At 39.5% G+C, this 12,981-nt stretch overlaps 1 protein-coding gene across 2 annotated transcripts in view; it reads left to right on the top strand.

The window, feature by feature from the left end:
* Nucleotides 1–12,981, top strand: part of VAPB (VAMP associated protein B and C) — a 47,425-nt gene that overhangs the window by 12,945 nt on the left and 21,499 nt on the right. For both annotated transcript variants that reach the window (XM_070472467.1, XM_070472466.1), the window contains exon 2: nucleotides 11,705–11,857. In XM_070472467.1, the coding sequence (XP_070328568.1) occupies nucleotides 11,705–11,857 (153 nt within the window). The remainder of the gene's footprint in view (nucleotides 1–11,704; nucleotides 11,858–12,981) is intronic.

Below are 12,981 nucleotides of genomic sequence, written 5' to 3'. Positions count from 1 at the left end.
TAAGTGTTAACTAACGTCACTATAGTTTGATAATTTTTTTTTCCAAGATACATCATTCCAGAGCCTCGGTCCCAGATGCTTGCTCTTTAGTTCTGGTTGGGTCCTGGGACAGCTCTCCAAGTGTATTGACTCTGTTTCTTCAGGGTTCTGTGCAGGAGAGTAGTGTCGTCTCTGAACTTGAGGGCCTAGCACAGTACCTGGACTGTGCAGTCATCAGTTACTTACTGAATGCCTGCACTGTGCTGAATTTTGTTCTGGATGCTTGAGAGACAGATGAAAGAACTGACAAGACCTTTGCCTTATGGAGCTCATCTTCTAGTGGGGGAGATGGGCACTAAATAAGAGAATGGGAAATATGTAGAATATGCTTTGAGATAATGGTAGGTGCTAAATGGGGTTGAGAGGATGGTGGATGAAGTTTAAAGGGGTTTGGAAGTGGGTTCTGTTATAGAGGGCAATTGGAGAAGGCCAAGTTTTTGAGAAGACAATACAGTATTGGAACTGAGACCTGTGTAAAGTGAGTGTGCAAGCTGTGCACACATTTTGGGGGGAGAACATTCAAGAGAGAGGAAAGGACAAGTGCAAGGCCCTAGGGTGGCGATAAGCTTGGTATGTTCAAGGAGCAGCAGAGACATTGTGCCTGCAGAGGAGCGGTGGGCTCAGAGGGGAGGGAGGCGCCTTCCCGGTAGACAGGCCATGGGAGGGACTTGGGATTTTGTTCTGAGCTGGAAAGCCATGGAGGATTCTGAGCAGGAGTCTTTTTAAAAGACCATGGCTGATGTGGGGAAAGTAGGCTGTTTAGATGTGTGGTTGGTGGTGTATGTGGAAGCCATGAGGCTGCTACACTTACCCATTATCCTTCCACCCTCCACACAGTTATTTGATAATCTCTCCACCCATACATCATCCATCAGTTGTGCTTGACCCAGGCCAGCAGATGGTGGCTTGGACCAGCGTGGTGGCAGTGAAGAGAATGGAGTGAAAAGTGCTCAGATCCCAAATGTCTTTTGAAGGTGGAGCTGGCTGAAGGATTAAATGTGGAACAGGAGGGGAAGAGAGAAAAGTAAGGTAACTGCTTTTGGCCCAAGCTTTTTGGTGAATGGCAGTGTGTTTGGGTGAGGGGAAGGGGTCTCTGCTGTTTGGCCATGATAAACTTAAGATGCTTATTACAGCCACAAGTGGACAACGGGGGAGAGGGTCAGGATATAAATTTGGTCATCATTGGCGTATTGTTAGAACACAGTATAGGAAGGAATAATTTTTTCCAACTGAGAGATTAGGTAAGCCTTTTCAAAAGAGAACGCATTTGAGCAAAACTTTGAAGAATGAATATGATTTCCAAAGGCAGAGAAGGAGGAAAATAGAAGATATTTTTCATCCAAGTCTCATAGCCTTTTTCCCTGGCCTCTTGTTGAATTTGTTTAAGAAGCTGCTGACCTGGTTGATAATCTGTTTTCACTGGTATAGCCACTTAGATTCTCTGTTGAAAAGGAAACCAAAGTAGATTACATACTAACTGATAAACCGCATTCTGCTATTTCTCATTGTTCACAAATTGAAAATTCATGTTGGACCATGGAGGTGCAGAATGCTAAGTGTGTGTTTGCTCTGAATTGGGATGTGTTGATTTTGGTGTGGCGGCTGTTTGTATGCTGTCTGTCATCTCCATTAAAGGTTGAACATTTTGGGGAAGTTTTTACTTCTGCTGATACTGATTCTCAGCACTCGACTTGAACTGTTAATTTATAACTCCGTCAAGTTACAGCCACAACCATGACCGTGAGAAATTGGGACCCCCTTGCTCTCTAATCACGCATGTCTCTCTCATTTGGGCATAATTCTGTCCTGATTCTTCCTGCTTTGTGTGAAAAAAATGTCATGTTTTTCCCCTATTATTTAAGTAGAATTTTAATTCAGTAGAGTATTGCTTACCTTTTTGTTTATTTTCATGATCTCTCTAAATTACAAATTTTGATCTTCTAAATAGAGAAAAATTACTAGATGTTTTGTTAGTGGGACAGAAGATTCTGTATTGAAAAAAATTGAGTCTAAGATCTTTTTGGAACTGATACAAAATTCACACTAGACAGGTGTGCCATCACCTTAAAATAATCTTCACTGGTGTACCATAATCTGTCTTAGTACTGTGTATTGATGGAATGTACAAAACTTCAGCTTTTATATAAACAGTCTGCCATTTTTCTGTTTAGAAAAGAGGTGTTGCATTAATGAAAGTAGTCATAGAATTTATCTCTAGGTGTGTAAAGGCTTCTAGTATTATTTCTAGGTGCATAAAGGCTTTATTGTAGTTTTCAAGGTTTTTACAATAGATTTTGTAAGAATTTGGGGTTTGGGTTTTTGTCTTGAATTAATGAGACCACTGCTACTCTAAACATGTTTTAAATAATTACCTTGATTTTTATAAAAATAGCATAAGAATGGCTATTGCTGTGTGTGTGTGTGTGTGTGTGTGTGTGTGTGTGTGTGTGTGTAGGTTTTCAAGAAACTCCACAGTTCAGGATTCTAATATTTTTATATATACAGAGCATTCTAGGCAAGAAGAAAATTCTCTCAGAACATTGTCTGGATCTTACATAAGCTATAGCTCTTTTCATGTGGAAAAAATACAATTACAGAAAAATACAGATCATGTAATAAACACCTAAATACAAAATAACTAAATGTTAATAATTTTTAGACTTGTTTTGAAGTTTTTCTTTAAAGAATAAGCTTCACCAAGAATTTGAAGACATGTCTGCCCTCCACATCTGCCCATTCATGCTCCTTTCTTCTTTACTTTTCAGAGGAATTTTGTGAACTATTTCCTTTTTTTTTTTCCCCCGTTTTACCTAATGTGGTATTATGGTGTTTGTATCACTTAACATGTTTTTAAGACCATCTGTTGTTAAAATACAGATCTTCATTCTTTTCACTTGTTGTGTAGAATTCCTTCATAAGAATTTGACACATTTGTTCTTAATAAGAGTTCTTTATATGTCCTGAATAATTGCTTGTCTGTTAACATAAGCTCCAAGTATCCTTCCACTTCTTAGGCGGTTGTTCCTTGCTGTCCAGCTTTTTATCTTTCGCAGGGAGCTTTCCTGAGTTTGTTCTTAGGCTTCCATAGTACTTTCATCCACTGAGTTCTTACACTACAGTAGGGTGCCTTATGGTGTAGTTTCCCACCCATGGAGTTGATGGGAGACTGAATTTTATTTCTTTTTGCTCCAGAGGAGCTAGGAAACTAGTGAGTTGAATAAGCAGCCTTAAAGGTTGGTGTAGTCTTTTTCAATCAAACCAACGTCTAGTGTGCCTTTGATGGCATCATTAGTGAATATTCTTGGGTTTTGATTTCTCTTGCTGTAATAATGGGCGTGATGCTTCTCAACAGCTGGCTCTTTCCCAGGGATATCAGGTGGGTTGGTTGCTCTATTAATTTAGAACACTTTGCATTCTAAGATTTCTTTAGAAAAGTTACATGTGTGTGTAGGGTTCTTTTTATTTGTAGTGCTTTCAGAATCAGAGATACATAATAAGGCTTTCTGCTGAAATATTGGAATCCAGTGTCTGCCAGTAAAGGCACATTAATTGCAAAGCTTTATTTTTGTTTGTAAAACATTGAATTAATGTGTGAGTTAAGAATTAAATCAAGAAAATAGATTTAAAAAAAAAATCTCCCAGTGTTGTTACTTTTGAATTCATGGTTATTTAGGAGTTTACCCTCTTTGAATATCTGTTACTATGAAATCTATTTTTCATTTTTTAGAGGGACAACTTTAAACAAAATTATCATAGAATAATAGTGACAGAAGCCTTATTGACACAAGTGAACATTTTTATTAATAGTACCTTCAACCTGTGTATGGTCAGCACAAATATATCATGGTTTCAGAGCGAAGTTATGGGTGAGGCATTCTTTTACAGGAAACATGTCAGAATCAGGGTTGGGTTGCCTCTGAGGAAAGCTGGTATTCAGTCGTGCTGAATACCTTACACTTAGTAAGCCCTTCACTATGTGTGCTGTATGCACTGTTCTAGGCTTAGGACACCCAGTGCTGAATTTTGTGGAGGTTCTCTCCAGGTGGGAAGCAGTCAGGAAGGGAACACGTGAACTGTCAGTTGATTCTGAGTCCTGTGCAGAGGATGAAAAGGGTACCAGTCATGCAGAGGGAGCAGTAGCTAGCTCTGCGTTGGCTCACCCAGAGCTTGGTGGTGCGTCCAGGAGGGAGCATGCAGGAAGAGTGAAAGCCTTGTTTAAAACAGATGCAAGTGTGGCATGGTCATTCACTCATCTTTCAGCATATTTATTGAGCATCCATGCTACTTCTGGAAATGCTCTGGAAACCTGTGGTCAGGAGTGAACAAGAAAAGTCTCTCTGTTCAGGCAGTTTACATTCTGAAAGCAGAAGCCTAACATAAACAAGAAGAATAATGAGAATGCTGGTGCACTGCAGGTAGGTTGGGAAGGCAGGAAGCAGTAGGACACCTTTAATGAAAACAGACTGTCAAAGGATCAATTTTGAAGACATCTGTAAGATATCCAACTAGTTTTTACTTTAGACTGTCCACTTCCCCCATTTTAATATATTTCCCCATACACAGAGTCTGTTGTATTGAAACCTCAAGCATAATTTCATTGTCTTAACAAAATCCATCATGAGTCCTAGGCTTCTGGAGACAGATTATTACCTTCCCAGAAGGTAATCTTTTCAGAGTTGAAGTGAAATATGGTAACATGTTTTTTGGAAGGGTTGAAGAAAGGAGAGATGATGTACCTAAATTGTGTTTGCAAGAGTATAAAATAAAAAAGCTCTTTTTATGCAGTGTGAAAAAAACTGGTGTGGAACTAATAACTCTTAAGTTTATATCTGGAAAGCTGAGACCTGATAGATAATATATCAAATTGGTATATAACTTCCTTGGTAACACACAGTTTGAGTTTCAAAGTATTGTAACTACATCAGGAGACATATTACATAGGAAGAATATTTATTTGCAACACCAGAATTTTCATGAACTCCAGAAAAGGAAAAGCAAAACACAGCATCTTTGTTCATTTATCTTTATCCAATTATATCTACATAATGTCTATTAAAATCAGTGATACTTAATATCTGAGATGTTGAGGGTGCTTCTTTGTTTTTTTTGGCAGGGTGGAAAGCTTTATTTTTTAAGATCAATTTTAGGTTCACAGCAAACTGGAGCACAGAGTTGCGCCTGGCCCCACACACGCACAGCCTTCTCCGCTGTCAGCATCCAGCACCAGAGTGGTACATTTGTTACAACTGATAGACCTGCACTGACATGTCCTTGTCGCCCAGAGTCCACGGTCTTAAGTCCGGGTTCAGCCTTGGTGTTGTCCATCCCGTGGGCTTTGACAAATGTGTAATAACACTTATCCACCATTGTAGTATCATACAGAACAGTTTCACTGCTCTGACAACCTTCTGTACTCAGTCTACTTATCCCTCCATTCCTTCATAAGCCCTGGAAACTGCTATCTCCATAGTTTTGCCTTTTCCAGAATGTTATATAATTGAAATTATGTAGGGTATAGTTTTCAGATTGGCTTCTTTAACTGAGTAATGTGCATTTAAGACTCATCTGTGTCTGAATTTTTATGGTGTGATAGCTCATCTTAGTGTGAAATGATACTCCATGGTCTGTATGTCCCACAGCTTATTTACCTACTAAAGGACATCTTGGTGCTCTCAGGTTTTGGCAGTATAAATAAAGTTGCTGTCAACATCTGTGTGCACGTTTTTGTGTGCATGTGGGTTTTCAGTTCCCATGGGTGAATACCAAGGAGTGTGATTGCTGGTTTGTGTAGTAAGAGAGTATATTGAGTTTGTGTGTGTGTGTTTTAAATACAGCCAGACTGTCTTCCAGAGGTTTGAATTTGCAGCAGTGAGGAATGAGAACTGTTGCTCTACATCCTTCCCAGCCTTTGATGCTGTCAGTGTTTTAAATTTTGGCCACTGATAACTTTGTATTGGTATCTCATTTGTTGTTTTAATTGGCAATTTCCTAATGACATGTTGAGCATCTTTTCATTTGTATATTTTTTCTATCTGTAGATTTTATTTTCCTTCTGTTTATCATCTTTGCTGAGGTGTCCAGATCTTTTGCCCATTTTTTAAAAAGTTTGGTTGTTCATTTTCTTATTGTTGAATTTTAAGAGTTCTTTATATATATATATATATTTTTTTTTTTTCTTTCTTTATATATTTTGGGTGACAATTCTTTATTAAATATATTTTTTGCAGATATTTCCTCCTAGTATTTGGCTTGTCTTCTCATTCTCCTCAACAGTATCCATTGCAGAGCAGATCTTTTTAATTTTAATGAGGTCCAGCTTATTAATTATTTCTTTCATGGATTGTGCCTTCCATGTTGTATCTTTTGAAAAGTCATGTCAAACCCAAGGTATCTAGATTTTATTATGTTATCTTCTAGGGGTTTTATAGTTTTTGTGTGTGTGTGTATCTTTATTTTCTAGTTGAATTGTTAAATAAAAGTAATACCCCTTAAGTTATGTCCTGTGCTTTACATGTGGGGTGTTATGATCTGCTTAAAGTTACAAAGTTAAGTAAGGTCAAGGTTGAGTTTTGAGTTCACTTGGCGTTTCCACTGTTACCTTTTAAAAAGTCATTGGGACCTGAATGCTTAGGTCATTCTTTTATGAAAATGGTTGTTTCCTCTTTCTGAAAGGAAGAGTTTTGTTATAGTCTTTTCTTCCATGGATCTTGGAGTGAATGGTCACAGAAAGGAAATACTTAAACCATGCATATATTGGTAAAATCTTTCAAGATTTGATGGAATGCTTTTTCCACAAAATGCTCTTGTGTTTCTTGATTGATAAGTTTATCTAGCCATTTTTGATGAAATTGCCACTACCTGAAATCTTATGTCATGCTGTTGAGAAGTTTGCTGGCTTGTGACTTTGTTTCCTTGACCTTTAAAACCAGAGCTTTATAATTATGAGACTCCATTTCTGTAAGTAAGACTGAAAGATCCATGGTTTCTGCTTTTACTTTTGATGCTATGCATACTTCTGTTGATATTCTATTATTTACTTTCTAAGACAGGACAATTCTAGATCTTCTTCGTGTCTTAAAATATACACTTTCAAATGACAATAAGCTGACCTTGAGTGAGGAAATGGTTTATACTGTGCTTAGTTTTATCTTAATACATTTTAAAGCATGTTACGGAATTCGAATTCAAGTTAGTTAATGCTATTCATGAGCATCTATCAAACTCACAAGCATTTTCACAGATGAATATGCATAATATAGGGCATAAAGAACATTATTCAAATGGCTGAAAAGAAAAAAAATTAGGACTTTAAAGAATATTCCTAATTTCTCTCAAACTCATGTTGGTTCATTTAGGGGGACCTCCTGTTTCACATTTTAGATGTTCTTAAAATATCTGCATAACTGTCTGAAAGACTAGAAGATTAGAAAGAAAAATGATTAAATGAATGCACTGCAGCTCTGGAGATGCCAAATCATTTTTTCATCTCTTAAAAGTAGAAAGTTTAGTTTTTGAATATTTCATTTGTAAAATTGACTCTACTATGTAAGCAGTGTTTTAAGTTCATTGGAGATAAACACCCATGTTGGTATAGTAAAATCCCATTTTTACATGATGCTTTAATGGAAATGGCAGTTTTATGAAAGGAAAGTGACTAGTAAAAATCTGAATGATGCTCACAAGCTCTTACATCATTTTTATTGGGATTTTTTTGTATTCTAATTCATTAATACAGGAGAAAAGGAGAACAATAACATAGTTTATTTCCTGTAATTACTCAAATCAAGTAGAATTTGTTTTCAATAAAATTCTTGGATTGTCCAGAGTGTGGATTGAAGGGTTGGCCTGTTTTTACAGAATGTCTTGATTTTTTCACATTAGACTTTGCTGTTTTATCAGTGAAGTTGTTCACTTGCATATATTTTTGGCATTGTTTCCTCTAGATTAAAAAAAAAAAAAGGCCTGCGTAAGCCCAAGAAGTCTCTAATACTTAAAGGTTTAGACTGAGTGTTGAGGGAGAAATCTGGGATATTTATTTATTTTACTTATTTATTACAAATAATGTTTGTTTTTTTAATAGTTTAGACTACTTTTTACATGAATCATATAGGTTAAAATATTATTTAGATTGCTGTGTAGCAGGTTAACCAGTGGAGTTTCCAGAAGCAGATTAGTGTCCGCAGTTAAGTTTGCTTTATTTTTGTGGACTACCTAGAAGAAAAGGTCATTGCAGAGGAAAGACGCACTTAAACTCATCCCTGACTCTGATTTATGCGGCAGCAGGAGGAGGAAGGGACAGGGGAAGCTGAGTTGGAAACGCGTTTGCTTAATTTCATCATAGTGAAATCTCGCCAAATCCCTGTTTTCTGCTTAGTATGCTTCAAACCACCTTGGAAAATGCTGTTTTTTGGCCGGGTGGGGTGGTGGATGTGCATCTGCGGGCTCTTATGAATTCTTGGCATTCTAATCTGAAGATGCTTCCATGTTCTTGAGGCAGAATTTTGTTGAAACGAACAGATTTCAGCTGGTATCTAGAAAGCTTTAAGGCCTGGTGGTTTATGAATCACATTCAGATTATCAGTGAGAGTATTGTTCCCCCGTAGGCTTTGTATTTGAAAGCTCACCTTTTTTCAGATGGCTACATTTTTTTTTTAATCTGTTTTCTTCTCCTTTCCCCCCAGCAATGTGGGGCCATTAGAGCTGGAGCTAGGCTTATGTGGAGTTCTTGTAGTGGGCCCTTTTTATGTGAGGGCCAAAGAATGTATGTACATGGTGATCGTGCCGGTGTAAGTCTGAGCTGTGTTTGTGTGCTTATTTAATTGCTTTCTTTGACTCCAGGAAACCAGAGTTGTGTTTTTCGTTTTTTGTTTTTTGTTTTTTTCTTTTTTACCCTTGCTGAAGTGATACCATTTCAAGCAAAGAGACTTACTGGGAGAAAACTTCCTCCATCTTCATTCTGAGCCAGACTGCGTGTGTTGGGGAGTAGAAAAGGGTGTAGCCCTGGATAATCCCGCATAAAGGTGCTGCCTTCAGCACCAAGTGTCCTGTTTCTCCCTGGAGGCCAATAGCTTGATACAAGGATGCAGCGTGGGCAGCACCTGGCTTTCCCTCACTGTAGCTGCAAATCCCCTGGAGCCACAGGGTGCCCACCCTCAGTAAGGGGGTGACGTAGCTTGTAGGGAGAGGCTTTGTGTGGTGGTCAGTAGGGGAGACAGAACACCCCACCTCTGGCCACAGTTGGACCTAGAGAATGCCCCCCTCTCGTGGCTTCCAGTTTGGCTGCCAGAGGGTTAAAGGCAGGGCTTATGGGAAAGATAAGCAAATGGAGAAATTGTTTTTAGGTGTTTCACTTTTTTTTTTTTAACTCACCACGTGGCTTGTAGGGTCTTAGTTCCCCAACCAGGGATTGAACTATCACCCTCGGCGGTGGAAGTCTGGAGTCTTAACCACTGAACCACTGGGAAATTCCCTAGCCATTTCATTCTTGAAGGTGTCACTGCTCAAAGAATGGAAGTAGCTTTTAGTATAAGTAACTACAAAGCTATAGATAATCCAGTAGTATGGTAGTTCCTGCTATAATATGATATATGCATTCCTAAAAGCCGCCATCCTATACAAAATAGCACAGAAGACCGTAAGACTTAAGAGGAACGAACAAGGTTAGAAGCGTAACACTCAAAAGCTTTGTTGGTCACAGAAACACATAAAGATGGGAAACTAATATAAGCAGAAGCACAGTTTAGCACACAGTAAATGGCTCAGAAATAGATAAATACTGCAATAAATATGATGCTTTACCAGGAAAAACGGACATTTGCCTGTGGAAGTGGTCGTTGGAAGAGTTACAGTTTGTGAGGGCCGCACGGTGAGCCCGCGTAGGTGGTAGTTGTGGAGATGTGTGTATTTGTGTGTTTTCTGTATCTCTGTGCCATTCAGTTCAGCTGGATGTTGTTTTCTGTGATCACTTAGCGTTTCTTGCAGACAAAATCACACATAAGCAAATGTGAAATTCATTTTATGCTCAGATTGTCTCCCTAATATGCACATCAATCACATTGAAACAGATTCACATTTTCAAAATAAGCTTTCTAGCAGAACTGGCTGTAGTTTATTTTATTTTGGAATTGAGTCTCTTTTCCTTTCTTTCTTTTCACCGTTATTGATTTCTTAATTTATATTTGTTAAGCCCATATCAGATTGATTTTTCATACTCAGAGGTACCTCCAGAGGCGAGAAAGCAGCCTGAGATTTTAATTCTGCTGGTGGTAATCCACGAGGCAGTTTCCTCCTTGGTGAAGGACTCTCAGTCAGTCTCCGTCTCTCAGCCCCTGCCCCCATCCCTTTACTGGATGCCAGGTGCTGTGTCGGAGATGTGAAAACTGGTAAGGTATCATTCTTGTCCTCAGAAGCTCAGAGTCTCATTGAAAAATGTTTGAGGCACAGATGTAAGTGTCTTTGTTGCAGATCTTCTTACGGAGCAGATGAACCAACTGTGTGTATTTCTTAGTTTGTGAGCACAGGGGCACATATACCTCCCACCCCATCTCTGAATTCCCTGTGAACGTAAAGATAGGAGTAAAGAGCTTGCCTGGGAGACGCACAAAGACACCATTGGTGTACACCGTGAAAAGATGTAAATTTGAAAAGGGTGAAAAGGACCTAAGAGACAGTGTAGTCCAACCCTCCCACCTAACTCCTTTATAAACCTTACGGGTCAGGTTTCAGAGAAGTTTCAGAGTGTGAGTAGTATGATCCCATTTTTGTTACCACACACACACACACTTATGTATGTATGTACAGTTTGTGTAAGCATAGATGATGTGGATGGATCTCCCACAGTGTTAATATTAGTTACCTCAGGGGACAGGGGAAAGCTTATTAACTTCCTCTTTAAACATCTTTTATTGTTTGGCTTGTTTTAAGAAGCATGTTTTACTTTTTTAATTAAAAAATCTAATAAAGTAGAAAATGAATAAATAATAATAAAAAAATACCCTCAGGGCACTGAGCTTCGTTTCAGTCTTCTAGTGCCCCGGATAGTTAAAAGTGAACGTGCTGTTTTAGGTGTGGGCTGCCCCGCAGGACTCTGACCTCACTGTAGCATCACTGCAGTGTGTGTGTGTGGGGGCGGGGGGGTATGTTTACAGACCACTAACACCTCGAAGTCTTTCTTGCATCTGCTGCCTTTAGCACCCTGCCTTTGACCATCATTTTTGGACCCAAGTCTAGTCCTTTACCTTCTCTCTGTTAGATTTCATCTGGTTACTGTGGAAATCTGTGTTCAGCATAGGTTAAGAGCTGGCCTTGGACTCAGGCTGCCTGGTTGCAGACCCTCGCTACCACTACCTACCGTGAAAGTTTTAGACAAGTGGTACGTTCTCCCAAGCCTCAGTGTTCTTGTCTGTCAGTAAAGTTGTGAGGTATCAGGGAGACCCTGTCTGCTGGAACACTCACTAGGCCAGGTGCCTGGTGGTGTGATGAGACCATGGTGGGTTTTAGCTGTCACTGTTAGTGCATCAGCCTCAGCCCATCTCTCCTGTGTGTCATGATGAAATGATCCTGGGACACCCACGTTCCACATCCACCCTGACCCCGTACCATAAATCAGTCTTTCCTCCGCATGGCCCTCATGAGATCCCCAACCAGTCCCTGTCTCATTCTGCAGGTCCCTTCACCGATGTTGTCACCACCAACCTGAAGCTTGGCAACCCGACAGATCGAAATGTGTGTTTTAAAGTGAAGACCACGGCACCGCGTAGGTACTGCGTGAGGCCCAACAGTGGGATCATTGATGCAGGGGCCTCGATTAACGTATCTGGTAAGTTCTGAGAATGAAGGCCTGAAGGGTGGGCTAAAAAGGCTCCCTAGAGGCAGTGGGATCTCTTCAAGCTTGTGTTTGCAGTATTGCAAAGGTAGATGGTAGGCATCCCCATCCCCCTACCAGCTCCCTACCCTCTGACTAAAAAGCTTGGTGGGTCCCACTCACCTATTGTTTTTCCATAATTAATGGCTCTTTAGTTTAATGCTTACAGCCTTTGTGCCTCAATAGTTAGAGCAAAATTAAAGTGGTAACATCAGACTTTACTTGAGAAAGAGTTGGGTTTTCACTCCCTTGAAATTAAATCTGCCCTTTGGCAATAAATAAAAAAAGGGCTAAACAAACTTAATTTTACTTTGTGGGAGAAAGCTAAATGGAGTTATTTTCTTATTTAAGCTAAATGATTTCTGACATTAAGCTCATGTCATTTCCAATGATTGGTAACTGCACTTTACTGATTGTGAAAAGCTAAGGGAGATGAAGGCTGAGGAAATTGGAGTGTATTCAAGGGTGTAAGTTTTGTGCATGTCTGATGGGTTTTTTCCCCCCTTCTGTCTGAGAGTGCATTTATTTTCCAGAGTCCAACTTTTGAAAAGATGCTGGTAGAGTGCCCAAACTGAGAATTGGATTTCAGAATTAAGGAGATGTAAGCGATGGGTTTCAGTTTAAATGTATTTTAGAAATGGAATAAACTTTGAGCTCATTAGGACTTCTGGATACAGCAGTGCCTTTTGTATTTGTGGAGGAGCTCTGGGGGAGTGTGTGTTAATCCTTCAAGTATCAGGAGACTGTCACCAAGGGCTCTGAGGCATCATTAGAAGCTACTCCTCATTTGAAATGGGTATCTGGCTGACTTTTTTCCTGACGGATTTTGATTGTGATACATTTGGCTATTCATTTGACACCTGAAAGAAAATGACTCACCTCTTTGGAAAGATATAAGGTGTTTCATTATCTCATGATTTCTGCAGACTCTTGTTCCCTGCATCCTCTGTGTTCTCTCATTAGGGTGCGCCCACACCGGCTGTCCCCCTGTGTATTTCTCTCTGAGCCTACAAGACCTGACTCTCGAATCAGGTTATTATCCAGGAGGAATCAGGAGGGTGGGAGCCAACATTTGTTGA

This window comes from Odocoileus virginianus, chromosome 9 (genome assembly GCF_023699985.2).
Source record: "Odocoileus virginianus isolate 20LAN1187 ecotype Illinois chromosome 9, Ovbor_1.2, whole genome shotgun sequence".
NCBI classification, from domain to species: Eukaryota; Metazoa; Chordata; class Mammalia; order Artiodactyla; family Cervidae; genus Odocoileus; species Odocoileus virginianus.
This window is presented reverse-complemented; position numbering and strand designations above follow the sequence as displayed.